General features: G+C 39.0%; 1 protein-coding gene across 2 annotated transcripts in view; it reads right to left on the bottom strand.

Annotated features, from left to right (window-relative positions):
• TUSC3 (tumor suppressor candidate 3) overlaps positions 1–21,275 on the bottom strand; it is a 219,867-nt gene extending 198,592 nt beyond the window's left edge. Inside the window, exon 1 of one of the 2 annotated variants that reach the window (XM_034965678.3) lies at positions 19,581–21,275. In XM_034965678.3, the coding sequence (XP_034821569.1) occupies positions 19,581–19,718 (138 nt within the window). In that variant the 5' untranslated portion in view covers positions 19,719–21,275. The remainder of the gene's footprint in view (positions 1–19,580) is intronic. The other variant, XM_034965679.3, reaches the window with a different exon arrangement.
• Between the last annotated feature and the right edge of the window lie 1,330 nt (positions 21,276–22,605).

Here is a 22,605-nt window from a genome sequence, read left to right as displayed (position 1 = left end):
AAATCATGCCAAAATGTAAAGACCATCAAGACTAGGAAGAAACTGCATCAACTAACCAGCAAAATAACCAGCGAACATCATAATGACAGGATCAAATTCACACATAACAATATTAACTTTAAGTGTAAATGGACTAAATGCTCCAATTAGAAGACACAGACTGGCAAACTGGATAAAGAGTCAAGACCCATCAGTGTGCTGTATTCAGGAAACCCATCTCACATGCAGAGACACACATAGGCTCAAAATAAAAGGATGGAGGAAGATCTACCAAGCAAATGGAAAACAAAAGAAGGCAGGGGTTGCAATCCTAGTCTCTGATAAAACAGACTTTAAACCAACAAAGATCAAAAGAGACAAAGAAGGCCATTACATAATGGTAAAGGGATCAATTCAACAAGAAGAGCTAACTATCCTAAATATATATGCACCCAATACAGGAGCACCAAGATTCATAAAGCAAGTCCTGAGTGACCTACAAAGAGACTTAGACTCCCACACATTAATAATGGGAGACTTTAACACCCCACTGTCAACATTAGACAGATCAATCAGACAGAAAATCAACAAGGATACCCAGGAATTGAACTCAGCTCTGCACCAAGCAGACCTAACAGACATCCACAGAACTCTCCACCCCAAATCAACAGAATATACATTTTTTTCAGCACCACACCACACCTATTCCAAAATGGACCACATACTTGGAAGTAAAGCTCTCCTCAGCAAATGTAAAAGAACAGAAATTATAACAAACTGTCTCTCAGACCACAGTGCAATCAAACTAGAACTCAGGGTTAAGAATCTCACTCAAAACCGCTCAACTACACGGAAACTGAACAACCTGCTCCTGAATGACTACTGGGTACATAACGAAATGAAGGCAGAAATAAAGATGTTCTTTGAAACCAACGAGAACAAAGACACAACATACCAGAATCTCTGGGACGCATTCAAAGCAGTGTGTAGAGGGAAATTTATAGCACTAAATGCCCACAAGAGAAAGCAGGAAAGATCCAAAATTGACACCCTAACATCACAATTAAAAGAACTAGAAAAGCAAGAGCAAACACATTCAAAAGCTAGCAGAAGGCAAGAAATAACTAAAATCAGAGCAGAACTGAAGGAAATAGAAACACAAAAAACCCTTCAAAAAATTAATGAATTCAGGAGCTGGTTTTTTGAAAGGATCAACAAGATTGATAGACCGCTAGCAAGACTAATAAAGAAAAAAGAGAGAAGAATCGAATAGACGCAATAAAAAATGATAAAGGGGATATCACCACCGATCCCACAGAAATACAAACTACCATCAGAGAATACTACAAACACCTCTACACAAATAAACTAGAAAATCTAGAAGAAATGGATAAATTCCTTGACACATACACTCTCCCAAGACTAAACCAGGAAGAAGTTGAATCTCTGAATAGACCAATAACAGGATCTGAAATTGTGGCAATAATCAATAGCTTACCAACCAAAAAGAGTCCAGGACCAGATGGATTCACAGCTGAATTCTACCAGAGGTACAAGGAGGAACTGGTACCATTCCTTCTGAAACTATTCCAATCAATAGAAAAAGAGGGAATCCTCCCTAACTCATTTTATGAGGCCAGCAACATTCTGATACCAAAGCCAGGCAGAGACACAACAAAAAAAGAGAATTTTAGACCAATATCCTTGATGAACATTGATGCAAAAATCCTCAATAAAATACTGGCAAAACAAATCCAGCAGCACATCAAAAAGCTTATCCACCATGATCAAGTGGGCTTCATCCCTGGGATGCAAGGCTGGTTCAATATATGCAAATCAATAAATGTAATCCAGCATATAAACAGAACCAAAGACAAAAACCACATGATTATCTCAATAGATGCAGAAAAAGCCTTTGACAAAATTCAACAACCCTTCATGCTAAAAACTCTCAATAAATTAGGTATTGATGGGACATATCTCAAAATAATAAGAGCTATCTATGACAAACCCACAGCCAATATCATACTGAATGGGCAAAAACTGGAAGCATTCCCTTTGAAAACTGGCACAAGACAGGGATGCCCTCTCTCACCACTCCTATTCAACATAGTGCTGGAAGTGCTGGCCAGCACAATTAGGCAGGAGAAGGAAATAAAGGGTATTCAATTAGGAAAAGAGGAAGTCAAATTGTCCCTGTTTGCAGATGACATGATTGTAAATCTAGAAAACCCCACTGTCTCAGCCCAAAATCTCCTTAAGCTGATAAGCAACTTCAGCAAAGTCTCAGGATACAAAATCAATGTACAAAAATCACAAGCATTCTTATACACCAGCAACAGACAAACAGAGAGCCAAATCATGAGTGAACTCCCATTCACAATTGCTTCAAAGAAAATAAAATACCTAGGAATCCAACTTACAAGGGATGTGAAGGACCTCTTCAAGGAGAACTACAAACCACTGCTCAAGGAAATATAAGAGGATACAAACAAATGGAAGAACATTCCATGCTCATGGGTAGGAAGAATCAATATTGTGAAAATGGCCATACTGCCCAAGGTAATTTACAGATTCAATGCCATCCCCATCAAGCTACCAATGCCTTTCTTCACAGAATTGGAAAAAACTACTTTAAAGTTCATATGGAACCAAAAAAGAGCCAGCATCTCCAAGTCAATCCTAAGCCAAAAGAACAAAGCTGGAGGCATCACACTACCTGACTTCAAACTATACTACAAGGCTACAGTAACCAAAACAGCATGGTACTGGTACCAAAACAGAGATATAGATCAATGGAACAGAACAGAGCCCTCAGAAATAACGCCGCATATCTACAACTATCTGATCTTTGACAAACCTGACAAAAACAAGCAATGGGGAAAGGATTCCCTATTTAATAAATGGTGCTGGGAAAACTGGCTAGCCATATGTAGAAAGCTGAAACTGGATCCCTTCCTTACACCTTATACAAAAATCAATTCAAGATGGATTAAAGACTTAAACGTTAGACCTAAAACCATAAAAACCCTAGAAGAAAACCTAGGCATTACCATTCAGGACATAGGCATGGGCAAGGACTTCATGTCTAAAACACCAAAAGCAATGGCAACAGAAGCCAAAATTGACAAATGGGATCTAATTAAACTAACGAGCTTCTGCACAGCAAAGGAAACTACCATCAGAGTGAACAGGCAACCTACAAAATGGGAGAAAATTTTCGCAACCTACTCATCTGACAAAGGGCTAATATCCAGAATCTACAATGAACTCAAACAAATTTACAAGAAAAAAACAAACAACCCCATCAAAAAGTGGGCGAAGGACATGAACAGACACTTCTCAAAAGAAGAAATTTATGCAGCAAAAAGACACATGAAAAAATGCTCATCATCACTGGCCATCAGAGAAATGCAAATCAAAACCACAATGAGATACCATCTCACACCAGTTAGAATGGCGATCATTAAAAAGTCAGGAAACCACAGGTGCTGGAGAGGATGTGGAGAAATAGGAACACTTTTACACTGTTGGTGGGACTGTAAACTAGTTCAACCACTGTGGAAGTCAGTATGGCGATTCCTCAGGGATCTAGAACTGGAAATACCATTTGACCCAGCCATCCCATTACTGGGTATATACCCAAACGACTATAAATCATGCTGCTATAAAGACACATGCACACGTATGTTTATTGTGGCATTATTCACAATAGCAAAGACTTGGAACCAACCCAAATGTCCAACAATGATAGACTGGATTAAGAAAATGTGGCACATAGACACCATGGAATACTATGCAGCCATAAAAAATGATGAGTTCATGTCCTTTGTAGGGACATGGATGAAATTGGAAAACATCATTCTCAGTAAACTATCGCAAGAACAAAAAACCAAACACCGCATATTCTCACTCATAGGTGGGGATTGAACAATGAGATCACATGGACACAGGAAGGGGAATATCACACTCTGGGGACTGTTGTGGGATGGGGGGAGGCGGGAGGGATAGCATTGGGAGATATACCTAATGCTAGATGACGAGTTAGTGGGTGCAGCACACCAGCATGGCACATGTATACATATGTAACTAACCTGCACAATGTGCACATGTACCCTAAAACTTAAAGTATAATAAAAAAAAAGAAAAAAGAAATAAAAAATTTTTTTAAAAATTGATTTTTACCTCTATTTTCTAATGGTTTTGATCATTTATATCCAGAAAGCATATATTATTGATATATTTTTATCAGAGAACTATAAATTATTATAAATCAACATTGGCTTATATTTCATAAAATGACCCACAGCTGAAAGAGTCCGTAAGAAATTTACCTAAAGTTAATACTTCTAAACAAAAGCCTCCTTAGAATAAATGATCAAATGTTGCTAAACTTCTACAAGATTCTTTAGATACATGCAATATTCCAACAGTTATGAAATATTACAAACATGAAAGGGTTTATCTGATTCATAAAAATATCAAAACATCAGGAAATTTGTTTGAGACCTTCGAAGTAAAATATGAGAGAAATGAAGATTACCATTAACTGCCTAACAATTTCTCATTTTAAGACTGTAATACTGTAATCCCAGCACTCTGGGAGGCCAAGGCAGGGGGATCACTTGAGCCCAAGAGTTCAAGGCCATCCTGTACAACACAGGGAGACTTCGTCTCTACAATACAAAAACACTAGCTAGGCATGGTGGCACGTGCCTGTGGTCCCAGCTACTGGGGAGGCTGAGGTGGGAGGATCACTTGAGCCCGGGAGGTCAAGGCCACAGTGAACTGCGATCCCCCACCACTGCACTCCAGCCTGGGCAACAGAGCAAGACCATGTCTTTAAAAAAAAAAAAAAAATTAGCCTGGCATGGTGGCACATGAGCCAAGGGCCAAGGAGGCAGAGGTTGCAGTAAGCCAAGATCACACCACTACACTCCACCCTGGGCAACAGAGTAAGATCTCGTCCCCAAAAAAAAAAAAAAAAAAAAAAAAAAAAGGACTGCTATTATAATATTGTCACCTACTTACCTAATCAAAGAGAAATCTTATGTAAATTTTTCAAAATAACAACTAATTCCTTACATTCTCTATATCTATAATGTGTGTTCCTTCAATCTCCTTGCCAAAACCCCAAACTTAAATGGCCCTTCACACGATTTAGCAGCACTTCATTGCTTTCTGAGTCAATTTACCTATTTCCACAGTAGCTATTTAAAATTATAATAAAATGTCGGCCGGGTGCGGTGGCTCACGCTTGTAATCCCAGCACTTTGGGAGGTTGAGGCAGGTGGATCACGAGGTCAGGAGATTGAGACCATCCTGGATAACACGGTGAAACCCCGTCTCTACTAAAAATACAAAAAAAAAAATTAGCCGGGCGTGGTGAGGGCGCCTGTGGTCCCAGCTACTCGGGAGGCTGAGGCAGGAGAATGGTGTGAACCCAGGAGGCAGAGCTTGCAGTGAGCTGAAATCGCGCCACTACACTCCAGCCTGGGTGACAGAGTGAGACTCCGTCTCAAAAAAAAAAAAAAAAAAAAATTATAGTGAAATGCAAAAGTCAATATTCCTTGAAACAATCCAAATAGGTTAGACTATAGTGCACTAAGAGCTCCATATCTCAGGATTTAAAAATAAATAAATAAAAGTACATTTCTTCATTGTGAGTTGTCAGGGAGGCTGCTCACCCTGGTCATTCAGAGACCCTGGCTGATAAAGCATCTACCATCTCAAACATTCCCAGTCAGCACAAGACAGGAAAAAAGAATACAGCAAAGCATGCAATGGTGCTGCAAGCTTCTGCCTAGCAATGACACACATCTCCTTGCATTTCACAGGCTAAAGTAAGTCATGTGGCCATGCTGAGTTCAAAATATTAGGAAAGTTAAATCCTACCTGCTAGGGTCTGAATGTTTGTATCCCCACAAAATTCTTATGTTGAAACCTTATCACCATTGTGATGATACAAGGAAGGTGGGGCTTTGAAGAGATGACAAAATCAAAAATCCATAGGTTCAAGGGAGCTCGTTTGTCCCTTCAATCATGTGAAGACAGAGAAGTGCCATCTCCCAGAAAATGGGCCTCACCAGACACGGATCTCAGGTCACCTTGATCTTGGACTTCCCAGCCCCCATAACTGTGAGAAAAAAATTTGTATGGTGTATATGCTGCCCATCTGATGGTTATGGCAGTCTGAACAGCCTAAGACACTACCATATGTATAGGGGAAAACGAACTATCTACGAGCAACCCTAATAACTACCACATTCCCATATAAGGCTAATGCTATCAGCTGTTCTCCACTTCCCATTCCTTCCTCCTACCTTCTCAGTCACCTGACATAACATTCTTTATTTTCATTTCAGCTTCTTCTCCAGCTACCACCACTTAACTCTCTCTTCCCATTCACAGCAAATTGTTTGAGAAGAAGTGTTGGCTGCCTCCACTTCCTCACAACCCACTCATTAATTAACCTACCACATTCTAGTTTTCACTGTAACACTGCAATGAAGCCATTCTTGCTAAATCCGAAGAACTGTTCAGTTGTTATTTAACCTCTCAGTGGTCACCATTTATCACTTTTGACCTCTCCTTGGAACATTCTCCTCCTGTGACATCCAAAATTCTGCTGCGTTTCCTTGTAAGCTCCTCCAGCAGCAAAGTCCAAACTTATCTCTGTTGACCTCTCCTTGGAACATTCTCCTCCTGTGACATCCAAAATTCTGCTGCATTTCCTTCTAAGCTCCTCCAGCAACAAAGTCCAAGGATCTTTTGCAAGCATCCCTTTTGCAGCACACCAAAATATTGGTATCTTTGAGGGGTTTGCAATAGGTCCTCTATTTTTTACTGTAAGTGCTCTGGCTGGGTGATTTTTATCCACCACCATGAATTCAATTCCCATTTAGGCGAATGATTTTTCAAGTCTATTTTATCATCAGCCCAGATCGAAGCTTCATTTCCATATATTCTGCTTCTCAAACATCTCAGTTTAGATATCACACAGGCATCTCATACATTCTCAAACATGAACATGTTATCTTCCTTCGAAAATCTCTTTCTTCTCCTGTTTCCTATTTCAATAAATAGAATTTCCCTTTTATGAAGAAATGTAGTCATCACCCTTGTCTCCTTTTCTCTCATTCCGCACACAACCAATTACCAAGTACTGTCTAGTCTGGCTCCTAAACAACTCTGGAATCCAAGTATTTTTTTCATTCTCACTGCCACAACTAATTTCAAGTCATCATTACCTCTCACTTTGACATCTGCAGAAGCCTCTTCTCCAGTCTTGCATCCCCACCTAAGCTATTCTCCACAGCATAGCCATAGCAATCCTTCTAAATATAAACCTCACTTTGTCAGTCCCAAGATAAAAACCTTCAATTCTCCCCACCGATTTCAGGATCGAGTTCAGCTGCAGATTCTTTAACATGGCTTAAGAAGAGTCTTCAAGATTTTATCCTCACTTCCACTCTGGCCTCAATCCACTATTCCCCCACCCTGTGTATTCTAAACTTAGCCATACCAAGCTTTGAGTTCTCTGAATTTGCTGTGTTTTTTCATATGCTGGACCTTTACCAGTGCTGTTTAGCACTTGCCCTCTTCACTGGGTTATTTCCTATGATTAGCTCTTTAGTTTTCAGCTCACCCCCATATGCTAGTATAGCGCCCATTATTTCCCAGTTTATTGACTTCTTATATTACATTATAACTGCCTGATTTTCTGTCTGAATCTCCCACTGAGCAATGAGCAGTAGGATATATCAGGGACAATGGCTGTCTTATTCATCACTCTACCTTCAAAATCCAGCACTGTACCTATCTAACATGTAGTATTCACCAATAAATATTTGTTGACAAAAAAATGACAGATCACATATTGGAGAAACTTCAATAACTTGGCACTTCGTTCAGTAACATGTGCCATATTTTAGGATGATGATACTCCAATATATTTATTTTGTATTGCTTACATCAATAATAGTATTTCTACGTAAAATCATCAAAAGGTACCTAATATGAAAAACATTTACAACATACTTAAGAAATCAACACCCAAACAGGAATCAAACATATAAGGCTTGTCTACTTTGGGCTTGTGCCATAATTATAATGGCATAGACATCAAATCAAAGAAGTCTCCATACTCAAGAAGTTTCTATTTTACTAAGAAATCGGTAAAACACAGTATAAAGTTCCCTGGAATCATCTATTTACTGTGTCATGATGGAACCCTGTAAAAATCCAAAAACAAAGATTATGAACTATGTATACAAATGCTATGACGCTAACTCAACAGAAGTAACTTTTCAAGGAAAAGGGATACAGAGAAAAGGGAAGTAATACAACCAGTACCCTCCCATTCCTTTTTAAAACCTTGCAGAATATTTTGTTTCTTACCCTTATAACACGTACCTTGAACACAAGAGACCGGCAGTAATGACTAAGACAAATAACTTCTTAAGTTGTTTCTCCTGAGTTACTGTGGTATATAACACCTATGAAGTTCTTTGAAAACTACAGCTATGAACAAAAGTAGCTTACCGATTTAATTTATGGCTTTGTAGATTAGGTATTTGAAACAGGCAAAAATAATGAGAGTGTAAATTTAATTGCTATTTGACAGTCAAATAAAAGAACTTACACAGCTCAGCCACAATTAGTTTTTGTTATTCCCCACGGATCATATAACTCAATTAAATTGTTGAAAATTAACGTTATTTAGGCTTCTTTATAAGAAAGTTGTAATCAAATCAAAGCAAGACTGTTATCATGAGTCAACTTCTAAAACATAAAATTAGCTTTGATATATAGAGAAACTACCATAAATCATTCTATTACCATATTTTATATAATCTTAAAAATCTAGAAAGGATCTAAAAGTCTACTCTAGTAGTTTCTAGGCATTTTTAGACTCTAATAAAAATTATAGATATGCCAGAAAAACATATTTATTCCACAAATGAAAATGTATGTAATTTCAGAGAACTAATGGGAAACTTTTTCTGCGTTTACCATGTTCAGAAATCCTGATCTTGTTCAACCCTCTCATTTTACATTTGAGGACAACTGCTGCTCCAAACGGTTAAGTGACTTTCCCAAGAACACAGAGTTTAAATCAAAGGAACTAGAATCCACATTTATTTATCTAGAATTTTTACAAGGTCCTTAACACTTTGTAAGTTACCATTTTATTTCACCCCTGTAATCCCAGCACTTGGGAGGCCAAGGCGGGCAGATCACCCGAGGTTAGGAATTTGAGGCCAGCATGGCAAACATGATGAAACCCCGTCTCTACTAAAAATACAAAAATTAGCCAAGTGTTGTGGTGCACGCTTGTAATCCCAGCTACTCGGGAGGCTGAGGCACGAGAATCACTTGAACCCAGGAGGCAGAGGTTGCAGTGAGATGAGACCATGCCACTGCAGTCCAACCTGGGTGACAGTGAGAGACACTATCTTAAAAAAATAATAATTAATTAACTAATTAAAAAAAGATCAGCTACAAAAAGACAGAGGAAAGAATCATGATAGTAATGAAACAGTATGAAAGTGGTGAAAGGACAGGGATGGGGGCAGGGTAGGAGGGTAAGACCCTGACAGCATAAATTCTTGATAATGGAGCATGAGAATACAATAACACAAACTCTGGTATGAGGAAACCTTATTTTCAGTCCCAGCTTTGTTATTTAGCCTGAAACCTGACTTTCCTGCTCTAACATTCTATAATGCAATATTTTGTAAAATCACATTCTACAGTTACTATTCTCTTATGATTTACACTATGTCCAACATCTAAGCATGCGACTCATGTGGCTGTCAATGGAAAGCCAAGCTGAATTCGAGTGCCATTAAGGGAGGAGACCACCCATCATATTGTCTTATGCCAAATTTCTGCCTCCAAAGAAAACAGAAATAAAAACTAAAAGGCAGAAATGAAATCCACAGACAGACAGCCCGGCACCACACCCTAGGCCTGGTAGTTAAAGAACGACCCCTGACCTAATCGGCTGTGATTACAGACATTGTATGGAAAAGCACCGTGAAAATCCCTGTCCTGTTCTGTTCCATTCTAATTACCGGTGCAGGTGTGAGCAGCCCCCAGTCACGTACCCCCTGCTTGCTCTATTCATCATGACCCTCTCACATGGATCCCCTCAGAGTTGTAAGTCCTTAAAGGTAACAGGAATTGCCCACGCGGGGAGCTCGGTTTTTGGAGATGTGAGTCTGCTGATGCTCCCAGCTGAATGAAGCCCTTTCCTTCTACAATTCAGTGTCTGAGGGGTTCTTGCCTGCGGCTCGTCCTGCTACACCATCATGATAGTATTCGACCTTGATTCAGCCATCCTTCCTCCTCATAAATGCTTCAAGAGGAAAAATGTACAGGCAACAATGGCAAGAAACAGCACAACCACTTCACTTTTATGAGTATGAGAAAAAATTTTATTCCCCTTGAAAATTCTAAAAAACATGGACCAATCAGCATTCTCTCTTCCTTAAGGGAGGCCCCGTTTTCTTTTCCTTAAACTTAACTCACATGTTAACCAAAAGAATATTATTAAAATATAATATTCTAAAAATAAAAGTTAAATGACTCTTTGTATTTCATTTGGTATGGCTTTAAAATGAAAACACCTACCAATCAATTATAGGCACACACAAAAAAATAAATAAGTATATTAGGCCGAGCATGGTGGCTCGCACCTGTAATCCCAGCACTTTGGGAGGCTGAGGCGGGTGGATCACGAGGTCAGGAGTTTGAGACCAGCCTGACCAACATGGTGAAACCCAGCCTCTACTAAAAATACAAAAATCAGCCAGATGTGGTGGCGTGCGCCTGTAATCCCAGCTACTCAGGAGGCTGAGGCAGGAGAATCACTTGAATCCGGGAGGCAGGGGTTGCAATGAGCAGAGATAGCCCACTGCACTCCAGCCTGGGCGACAGAGCAAGACTCCGTCTCAAAAAATAAAATAAAATAAAATAAAATAAAATAAATAAGTACTTTTAAAAAGCATTCATATAGAAAACACATTGTATGCAGCAAATATACCTGAGGTATAAATTATTCTTCTACCCATTCCTTGGACTAACAATTTTTAAGGTACATATTAAATTTATTTCCAATCTTTCTCCCACAATTTTTTTGATTCACACATTATTTAACAGAGAGCTTCAATCCACTCAATAAAAACACTTATTTCAATAAAAGAAACACATGGAAAATTCTCTTCCAAACATGCACAGATGCTTTTTAATAGTGATCACTGAGATTCACGGATCAGGGAGGGCTACATGTACCTCAACAATCTCCTACTGATATTTAATATCTAATTGACAAATAGCGTTGTATAGCTAGTTATTAAAACATAGGGTAGAAGGAGAATTCTGGAGTAAAACTGTAAACATACAAGTTGTACAATCATGGGCAAAATGCTTAATTCAACAACACCTCCCTTAGTAGAATGATTTTAGATACAAAATATCAGAAATCCAATTTGAAATGTCCTAAACAATAAGGAAGGTTACTAACTCACAAAGCAAGGAGTTGAGAGAGCAATTACAAGGCTAAGACATGTCATCAAGTACCCAGTTCTTCCCATTTTTCTATGCTGTTTTTTGCCCTCAGGCTTGTACTTTCGAGGTAATAAGATGGTTTCAGCAACCAAAGCATCACATGCTCACACACACACTCCAAAGACAGGATGAGAAAATTTCCCTTCCTTGTGTGCCCTCTGTAAAGAAGAAGGAAACTTTCCCAAAGCCATGTACAACTGTATCATATACTCATTTCTAAAACAATAATTTGCAAGATGCTGAAATAATGATGATCTTTAACTGATAGAAATTATTGCTTAGGGCTGGTAAGTGTCCCAGCTTCTCTCAATACTTAAACCAAACCAATCTACTGTCAGTAAAGACAAAAGTTAGACAAATAGTTTGTCACAACCATCAGGCAAAGATATTGTGAAAATTATATACAATTGTCTTCATTCGTTTGGGCTGCTATAACAAATTACCATAAACTAGGGGGCAACGGAAATTTATTTCTCACAGGTCTGGGTGCTGGAAGTCCAAGATCAGAGTTCCAGCATGGTCGGGTTCTGGTGAAAGCTCCCTTCTGGACTGCAGATTGCTCACATTGCTATCTTCTCACAGAAGAAAAAACAATTAAAAATAAATAAAAAATAAAATAAAGTTAAAAATAACAGAAAAAAGTTAAAAATAAAGTGAATTATTTACTGGTATATGTATTATTATGAAAATGTTGGTTAATCGTGTAAAGATACCTACCAAGTTTGATATTTGAAAGTGAAAAATAAATTTTCTTTCCCCTTCATGTTACCATGAGAACTCAAGTACCCATAATGCAATGGAAAGGGCACTTCCTCACTTGGGAGAATGAGGACCAGAGAGCTCTCTGGGGTCCTATTTATAAGGGCACTAATCTAATTCATGAGGGCGGCACCCTGAGGACCTAATCACTTCCCAAAGGCCCCACCTCCTAATACTTTCTCATTCAAAGTTAGGATTTCAACCTATAAATTTTGTGGGAACATAAACATTCAATCTACGACAATAATCTAACTAAGTCAAATGCCTAGTATCCTGTCTGCTTGTTACTTGTTTTATTTTTATTTTCCTGATATAATTTAAGCCTTATTATCGACCACCAAGTTCATTAAATTCAGTAAGTTATACTAAGGTATTTCATTCAGTTTAGTATTTAATATGAATAGCAAAAAGATTTCACAATTTATGACCTTTAGTTTTACTGTACAACTCCTAGAAACTAACTTGGCAATGGTTTGCTGTTTCCAAGCAGAGAAAACTCTGTACCAAAATATTTCCAAAAGTTGAGTCAAATCACAATGACAACCATGTTATGCCATTTCTAAAAATTATACTTCTAAAATCACAAATATTTCCATTAAATAAAATCAGTGCTACAACTTATTTAACCTGTACTAAAGTGCCCTTTCCATTACATTATAGGTACTTGAGTTCTCATGGTAACATCAAGGGGAAAGAAAATTTATTTTTCACCTTCAAATATCAAACTTGGTAGGTATCTTTACACGATTAACCAAAATTTTAATAATAATAAATATACCATAAATAATTCACTATATTTTTAACTTTTTTCTGTTCATTAAATGACAACAAGATGCTATTCTATCTTAGACTTTTATAACAGATTTCAAAACACTCTCTAAACTTACTGTTGACCTTGTGCCTTCCAACATTAAAAAGAAATAGAGACAGGCCAACTGGGAGGCAGGCAGGCAGGCAGGCAAACAGATACCAACTACCATGAAAAAAAATTCTTCTTCTAGGCCAGGTGCAGTGGCTCATGCCTGTAATCCCAGCACTTTGGGGAGGCCGAGACGGGCGGATCACCTGAGGTCGGGAGTTAGAGACCAGCCTGACCAACATGGAGAAACCCTGTCTCTACTAAAAATACGAAATTAGCCAGGCATGGTGGCGTATGCCTGTAATCCCAGCTACTCGGGAGGCTGAGGCAGGAGGATTGCTTGAACCCAGGAGGCAGAGGTTGCAGTGAGCCAAGTTTGCGCCACTGCACTCCAGCCTGGGCAACAAGAGCAAAACTCTGTCTCCCAAAAGAAAAAAGAAAAAATTATTCTTCTGAATAACATCTTTGAAGCCTTAATATTCAATCTATTTATATATGTCTTACTTATCTATGTAAAAAAAACAATAATACTTGTTGTAAAATAGTCCATGTACAACTCCCCAAGAAATTATGTGAAGCCAGCATCCCTGTGTACTGTCTGCAAAATACAGGGTAAGAACTACAAAGCTGTATTATACCGGCAAGTGATTAGATAAAAACTGATGTGCCAGAATGTTAAAATTTGTTTTCCATAAAACAGCAATGAGAAAACAGATGGGCCAGATGTGACGAAGGAAGGAGAAAGAGTTCCCTTTCAGACATGCTCAGTTTGAGAAGCTGCAGAAATCTTGCCCAACAGATAGAAATAAAGACTGGATAGAGACCAGGAGAAATATCCATTTGTTACACACATACACACATGCAAATATGTGCATACACACACTGTTATATAACAAATAAACCTTTGTTTATGTACTTGTTTTCCAGCTGGGGAACACATTATTCCTACACTTAACCAAAAGTAAATTTTCTATCCTGGTAGGATTAGCATGATACTCCAGGAGGAATTCTTATGGAGATGAGCAATTTATAGTCTGATATGCCAAATATCAGAGATATCTGATAGTCTGAGATAGTCTGATATGCTAAATAAACGCTGAAGATCACTGAAATAATCTACAGCAGTCACAGGCATAACAGACCACACTCACATCTAAAATCGATGAATATGTAGGGCTAAAGAGGGAGATAATGAAAAAGTAAATGCAGCAAAAGGTTAAGAGTTGATTACTCTTTAGCTTGAGTTATGTTTCCACTCTTTCCCCTTCTCTGTGCCCTATGTGTGGAAGAGGGCACATATATGGGACTGAACATGCTGGTGGCGCATGTGGAGAAAAATACCCTGAAAATGTTCTCTTTTGACCAAGCTCCTATCTCTTAGGTGGACAGACAATTCCTCATGGGTTTCTAACACAACTTGCTAATGCAGGGACTGACTGACTTGTTCTGGACCATCTTTTCAAGGATATTTGCATATAGCACATAGTCAAAGAAGACAGAGTCCCCCTCCAGAAAAATTAGTGTTTACTTTTGAGTTTAATAAAGATAACGTCTCCCTTTAGAGAAGAGGTCAAAGAAGTGTACTGTCCATTTTTAAAGACCTTGGTTTCTTAAATGCAAGGTTCCTCTCCTGCAGTGTAATTCACTACATGAGTGGGCATCACCTAGACCCCCTCATGTTGCTCAATGTGAACTGAAGCTCAAGGAACCAGTACAAATGCTGGGTAATAAACTATCTATTGCTGTGGACATTAGTTGCTTTAAAGGAAGAAATATTTAATAGTTATGACAGTAATACTGACCACCAAGATAGATGGTCCAGTTATAACTCAGCCTCTAACTGTACGACATCAGGCATATGACAAACTCTCTGAATTTTAGTTTCCTTGTTTTAAAAATATAACACCTACATCTTAGGTATTATGTATACATGTGTGTAACACATAATATGTATGTAACATGTAAAATATAGAACCACATGTACATAAAGACTATTCTATTGCTATAATAAACTATCCTTCATCTGTGACACAAGAATCCCATGTCTTCTGCCATCATCCGTGACACTATGGCATTCCTGACAAGCAGCTTTGGCTATTTCCAATCACGCTTCAAGGGGTGGTCATACATATAATCTAACCTAAGTGAAATCACATTGCCTGCACCTATATATTCTGTGCATATATGCATACATATCAATGCATAACTACCATGATTTCCTGTGTTATGACTGCAAACTTTTTCTTCCACTTAAGTTCTCTGCTTAAAGGTAACATCCATTGCTTACCTCCCTCCTCTCCCCTTTTATCATTTGCTAAGATAGTAAAGTCTCTGTTTCACAGCTGCGCCACGAAAACTAACTGGATATTATACAACCCAATATAAAATGCACTTAAAAACATTAATGACATACAGAAGTTATGTCAAAGGCAATTGAAATATGTTTTATTTAGTCAAACAATTGATCGCTTAGAAAATATGAGCTGTTCAATTTTTCATATTGCATATTCATTATTACCTACATATCATGGCCTATTAGCTACTCATATTCTTTGCAGATAAGATAAATTAATTATTATAACAGCTGCTTTTGATGATGGCACAGTCAATAAGTGTACTGGAAATAATTACAGAATTGGAGCTCTTTTCACATTATCAGAAGAGGTCATTATAAATTAAAACAATTCTAAATGAAGCTGATTAACTGATAAGTGTTAATGAAGTTAGAAAGAGAGAAACTGTCAAAATAAAAGAAACACAAGACGCACTAAATAGGCAAATGATACACTACTAAAAAGCCAAAGTCTCCCAGAAACTCACATCACTTAACATCAGTGAGGATTCAAAAATCAGTTTTTAATGACTATATTCAATGTAATTAAGAAAAGTGACTATACAGATTTCCAATCTTCTTTGCCTATTCACTTAACTCTCTCAACCACATTCTCCAATAGGGAATATAACAAAACATTGTTTTTAATGAATGAAAATGTCTTCACGAAGAAGCATATGTGTATGTGTATAAACATATACATAATACATACATACACACACACAGAAATCCATGGGATATCACCAAGTCTTCTATGATACAAAATCTCTTCCTGGGAAATTTTCAAACAACGTAAGAGAATTTGGAATTCTCGGTGTTTCATGATAAGCAATAGACTATTCCAGAGACCATATAATTTATTATTATAAAGTTAAGTTTCTTTAGCAAAAAAAAAAAAAAATTCAAAAAAATCTTACCGTATTTCAGGATCTCATTATACTAATGCTTACATTTAAATGAGGAATACATAGTAACAGCTACCACTTAGTGACCATTTGTTATATCCTTACGCATTGCACTAAGCATTTTATATACAGTCTTTATATACATATAGTTACATATTTTACATGTTACATACATGTATACATAATACCTGAGATATGGGTATTATATTTATATTTTAAAGCAAGCAAACTGAAATGCAGAGAGTTTGTCGTTTGCCTGATGTCATAAAATTAGAGGCTGAGTTGTAACTGGACCATCTATCTGTCTGACTTAAAAATCCATCCATGGTGGTATTACTGTCATAACTACTAAATATTACTTCCTTTAAATCAACTAATGTCCATTCCTGATTGCAGGCTCAACTTAAGACTTCAGTTTGGCTTCCCCTCTAGAAGGAAGAAAAACACTGTTCATGCTAAATCAACTACTCTGGTACATATGTCAATAATATTTACTATATTAATAGTAAATTAAGTTTCAACTGCTACACTTTCCGGTTCCATTGTGCCAAATCTTATCATAGGCATCAGGTTTTAAAGTCAGCTAGACAGAAAGAGACCACATACTGTCAAAATAACCCTGGGCTATCACTAGGAAAATACCACATTGGTGACCAACCACACTTTCCAATATAGCGTATTTCCCTTCCATTACTGGAAGAGATCACAGTTTGTGAACTTAGTGAGTACCAGATACGGAATGGCCTGTATTTCAGAGATACGCATGCTTATTGAGTAAAGTATCAGAACACCAAGTATTTAACAAACTATAGAAATGATCCCTGAAAGTACAGTCTTGAAAACATCAACTATTTAAGCTCTTATTTTGCTCTTCTTTTCCTTCAGTAAAATACACATACACTGTAATACTGTCATACAGTGAAATCAAGTGCTCCTACTTAGGAGAAATAAAACTAATTTGCAAGAAAAACTTTTTTAATCCTCAACAATGTTCTCCCTAATTTTTCATTTTAAAAATATATTTCGAGAAAAAATTTTAACAGAAACATGTTACTGTAATTTAGATTTAATTATACTAAATCCACAAATGTTTTCACATATTAAAGTCATCTTATTATTGGAGATACTCAGATGCTGTAAACATGTACACTTTTTAGATTTTTTTTTTCCCCTTGTAAACGAAAAACAAAAATGTAAGCACCCTCCGACTTCTGCCCCAGCCATCTGAAAGGGCCCCTCTTCTCCACCAAGGGCACATTCCAAAGCTAACCTGAAAAACCACTTCAGGCGACAATGGGAAAAGTGAGCCAGACATGCTCATTATACCCTCCTTCTTCTTGGAATTCTGGAAAAGCCAACCAGCATTAACAGCAACACAGACCTTAGGTCTGATAAGAAACATTTACAATCTATTCTCTCTGAAGTCTGCCACCTGGAGGCTTCATCTGGCTAATAAAACCTTGGTCTCCACATTCCTTTCTATTAATAACAATTCTTTCAACCAATTGCCAATCAGAAAATTTTTAAATCTACCTATGACGTGGATGCCCCTCCCCCTTTGAGTTGTCCCACCCTTCCAGATCAAACCAGTGTAGACCTTACATGTATTGATCAATGTATTATGTCTCTCTAAAATGTATAAAAGCCAGCTGTACCCTGACCACCTTGGGCACCTGCCATCAGGACCTCCAGAGGCTGTGTCACCAGTGCATCCTTAACATTGGCAAAAAAAAAAAAAAAATTGATTGAGATCAGTCTTAAAATACTTTGGAGTTCACACCCTTCAAATGAAAATTGGCGTGGTCCTAGGAATCATCCTAGGAGATAAAACATCACAATTTCCATGGAGTTCTTCATCATCTTTTATTGCCCTTTGCTTTGGTAATCCACAAAAAAAACTGTCTACTTTTTCTTCACTCTTCTACCTTTCTCGTGAACTACTAAATCTAAAACTCTTGGAATATGGTATACAAATACCAAGTGCTAAAAAAATCATTAATTTATATTTATAAATACAATTTCAGTTTAACAGTGGTTCTCTAAATCCCTTAGCAGAACTTCACCAATAATTTCATATGACCTACTTTCATGTTAAAATTTAAAAGCTGAAGAGAGGTACATTAGTTAAAATTGAACACACAATATTTGTTTCAGACTAAGAATAAAGAGAAAGGGAAACAATCACTCTGCATATGAGGGTATTTTTTCACTGTCTCTACCCAGCTATTAAAATTTTGTTAATATCTTAAACCCAATTCAGATTTTGAGCCCTGTGTAGGTGTACAACTTAACCAGGAAAAACTATCTTCAATTATGTAAGCAGATAACTCTCACCAAAATGGTCCACAATTAGAAACCCTAGTCACATTCCCGAAATAACTATTTTTGCTGAAGCAGCTAGATCAACTATCCATGATGGATAATTAGAACTTACAAACACTCCACCTACTTTAAATACAACCAGTCACTTCAAATCTCAACCTTTTCAAAGTTAATGATGGATTAAGATTGAAATCAGATTGAATGAACTTCAGAAATAAATCCACATAAAATAAATGGCAGGTTATTTTCACAAGTATACACTGAGTTCAACGTAAAGTAAACATACAGGATAACTTAAAACACACTCTCAATATGTTCTGTTGTACTTGCACAAAATAAAAAATGCAAGCTTATTCTCACAAGTATACACCGAGTTCAACATAAACAAAAATAAACATACAGAGTAACTTAAAACACACTCTGCACAGGTTCTGTTGCTTCTTGAAATGGGTAATGAAGGGAGCAGAGTAAGAAAATAAGGAAAACATATTTCCTGCAGGCTTATAAATACTTCTAAAGGGTATTTTCACATCCAACACACCCCTTTTAGTGACACCATTGCTCTAAGCTGGGCTTCCAGCTGGGAATAAAGGCGCCCAGGGTCTGAAAGGTGTGAGGTGCTCAGAAGCAGTCAAGAACACGCTTTGCCGTCGTTTTTCAAGTCAGAACCCTGCTAACTCCACGTCCCGAAAACGCCCCAGGGCCTCCCACCCTCGCGGCTCCCGCCCCACCGCCGGCATCGCCCACGCCGGCGGCCAGGCTGCCTAGCAACAGGGCAGGGCTGCCTGGCAACGCGGCCCACCCTGGCCCGCCCCCGCCCACAGGGGAAGGCCAAGGGGATCCATTCTACCTCCTTTTTCTTCTGTCCTCCCCCGAGCTGGATGCAGAGGAGCAGCAGCAGGAGAAGGAAGGGAAAGCTCCCGGTGGGCAGGTACCGCAGCCGCCGCCCCGCTTGCCTACGGCGTGAAGGAGCGCCCCGGGCCCCCATCGCGGCAGGGCAGTGTCTCCTCCACGCGCGGTAGCCGTGCGCGCCCAGCTCCTACCGCGCACCACGCCTGCCCGGCCAGCCTCCGGGAGCCCGCTGGCTGGGCCCTCCGGGGTGGCAGCGGCTTTGCGAGGGACCCGGGCCGCGGCCGAGGACGCAGAGGAGGAGACTGACAGAGCATCCGGTTCACCGGGAGAAGACCTGGAAAGGCGCGGGATGGGGGCAGGAAGTGGGCGTGGCGAGGGAGCCAGGCTTCGGGGGCGCGGCGTGCGCTGCCGCCCGGAGCTTGCCTTTCCCGGACCCGCGCTGAGGAGAGGAGTGGTCCTTTGGCCCTGGGACCTCAATCTGAGGCCATCCTGCTACTGAACCCAATTACTGGGTAGTCCAGCACTTTACCTGGGGCCTAGCACAGAAAGACCTGAATGCCTTCTTGGATGATGAAGGGGAAGCTTTGGGGAATGACAACCTGGCCCCTGCGGTCCCCAGCAATCTCTATTCCCATTGAGATCATTATTAGGAACACAGCTCTTCTCCTTCAGAGCCCTGGGAAACCATCTAACATACTCCAGAGTCCCCCGATGCACAGAAGCCGCCCCACAACTTCACAACTGTTCCCTCCAGCCCCACTGGAAGGCCTGAGGCACAACCTAGACTCCACTTCATTCAGTGACTCATTCAGCATCCATGGAGTGCATAAGTACAGAGCACCGTACTAGCTACTTTTAATATAAAAACGAATAGACTTACTTCAATTTCTATTCTGTGAATATTTTAACAACCATAGCAGACTGGACATGGTGGCTCATGCCTGTAATCCCAGCACTTTGGGAGGCTGAGGCAGGTGGCTCACCTGAGGTCAGGAGTTCGAGACCAGCCTGCCGTACATGGGGAAACCCCATTTCTACTAAAAATACAAAAATTAGCCGGGCATGGTGGAGCGCCTTGCAGTTCCTCTACTTGGGAGGCTGAGGCAGGAGAACGGCATAAACCCGGCAGGCAGAGGTTGCAGTGAGCCGAGATCACTCCACTGCACTCCAGCCTGGGAGACAGAATGAGACTCTGTCTCAAAAAAAAAAAAAAAAAAAAAAAAAAACCATAGCAGCAGACTGTATGTTGAACGTTTGATATGGGCCTGATCTGTTCTAATGCATCATGGTTTTTATTACTCTATCTAGAGATTTCTTCACTTGTGCCATGAACACCTTTGGTAATGTGATAAAACCTGTAGATGCAGTCTTAAAATAGCACATATTTCTAAACGCATGAAATTAAATACATAGGATTAGCCAGGCACAGTGGCTCACACCTGTAAACCCAATGCTTTGGGAGACCTATGCAGGAGGCTTGTGTCCAAGAGTTGGAGAGCAGCCTGGGCAAGATAGTGAGACCTTGTCTTTACGAAAAAAAAAAAAAAAATTAACAGCTGGGTATGGTGGGGAGTACTTGTAGTCCTAGCTATTCCAAGACTGAGGCTGGAAGGATCACTAGAGCCCAGGAGTTTGAGGTTACAGTGAGTTCCGATCATGCTACAGCACTCCAGCCTGGGAGACAGAGCAAAACCCTGTCTCCAAAAATATACACAGAATATAAAAATATTATATATATAATACTTAAGGAATATATACGTATAATTGTTCAAGATATCTGCAACAACTTACTGAGTATGAAAATATCTTTAATTTCTATAGGAAACAAAGTTGTAGGTACTGATAAAACTACTGTGGTTTGTTGCCTGCCTTTATAATTCAAAGAAACGAAACTGTTGTGAGGTTAATAGACATAAAGTTACAATTTTTTCAATACGAAGTTCACAGATGCTGAAATTTCATGGACTCCTGATTAAGAACGCTTGCTCCACAACAACCATATCAACTAGGTTCCACTGTTAACGATTTTCAGATAAAGAAATTAAGGCCCAGAAACAATTTGAACGTTGACAGTCTGGCTCTACAGCCATGCTTATGCTAGGATGCCTTTGTTAAAGGAGTTTACAAATATATCTCACTTTTCTGTATCGCAAGCTTTTGATTTCCCACTATTATGTGAACATTTTGCCTGAATTATCACTCCTGTTAAAAACTTTAGACAAAATCAACTTTACACCTTATTTCAGCAAACAACAATTCATAAATCTGCAGCACTCTGAACCAGAAGTGTTCAGAAAGCTCAGCTCCAGTGGCCCGAGAGCAAGCTTCAATAGACTAAACATAAAAACAAAGTAAGGCAATTACCTAATTGGCTACAGCTACGTTTGCCTTATTTGGTCATGGTGTAATAAGGCATTTACCTATATGGCTGTGGTCTGATGGGAGGTCCCTAGTTGTATAACCAGTCATCCTGTTGGCTGTTTGTGATTGCCTGAGGCTGGTGGGTTTTAATAAGTCAGTTACAAGAACTGTTTCCAAGATAAGCTCCTATGTGCGTACATAAGAGCTCCACTTACACAACCACCCCAGGCTAATTGCCTTTTGCGTATTTTTGCTTTAACACTCCTAAACAATGGCTCCTGGCTGTTTCCTTGAGACATAAAAATAGCCTCAACTTTTGTCTGTTTGGAGACAAGTAAATTTATTATCTTTATCAGTAAAATATTGACATCTAGATATACTCAACATAATCACAACTCATCATCTTTCCCTTTCTCTCCCCAACTTGTCGTAATTTCTTTATTGTAAGCAATGGTACTTCAATCCTTCTAATTACCAATTTTCAGAGCCTCAGAGCTGTCTTCCATTTTCCCATCCTCCCCAAACATGCTGCCTTTATATTCAGTTTCCAAGTTACGCTCCCTCCACAGGGTCCTAGGAATTTGTTTTCTGTCTCCCATTTTGTAACTCTAGCATTCATTAGAAACACATGAGATGTCATTATCAGTTGACCCTCCTTCCCT

Source organism: Pan paniscus, chromosome 7, assembly GCF_029289425.2.
Source record: "Pan paniscus chromosome 7, NHGRI_mPanPan1-v2.0_pri, whole genome shotgun sequence".
In the NCBI taxonomy this organism is placed as follows: Eukaryota; Metazoa; Chordata; class Mammalia; order Primates; family Hominidae; genus Pan; species Pan paniscus.
This window is presented reverse-complemented; position numbering and strand designations above follow the sequence as displayed.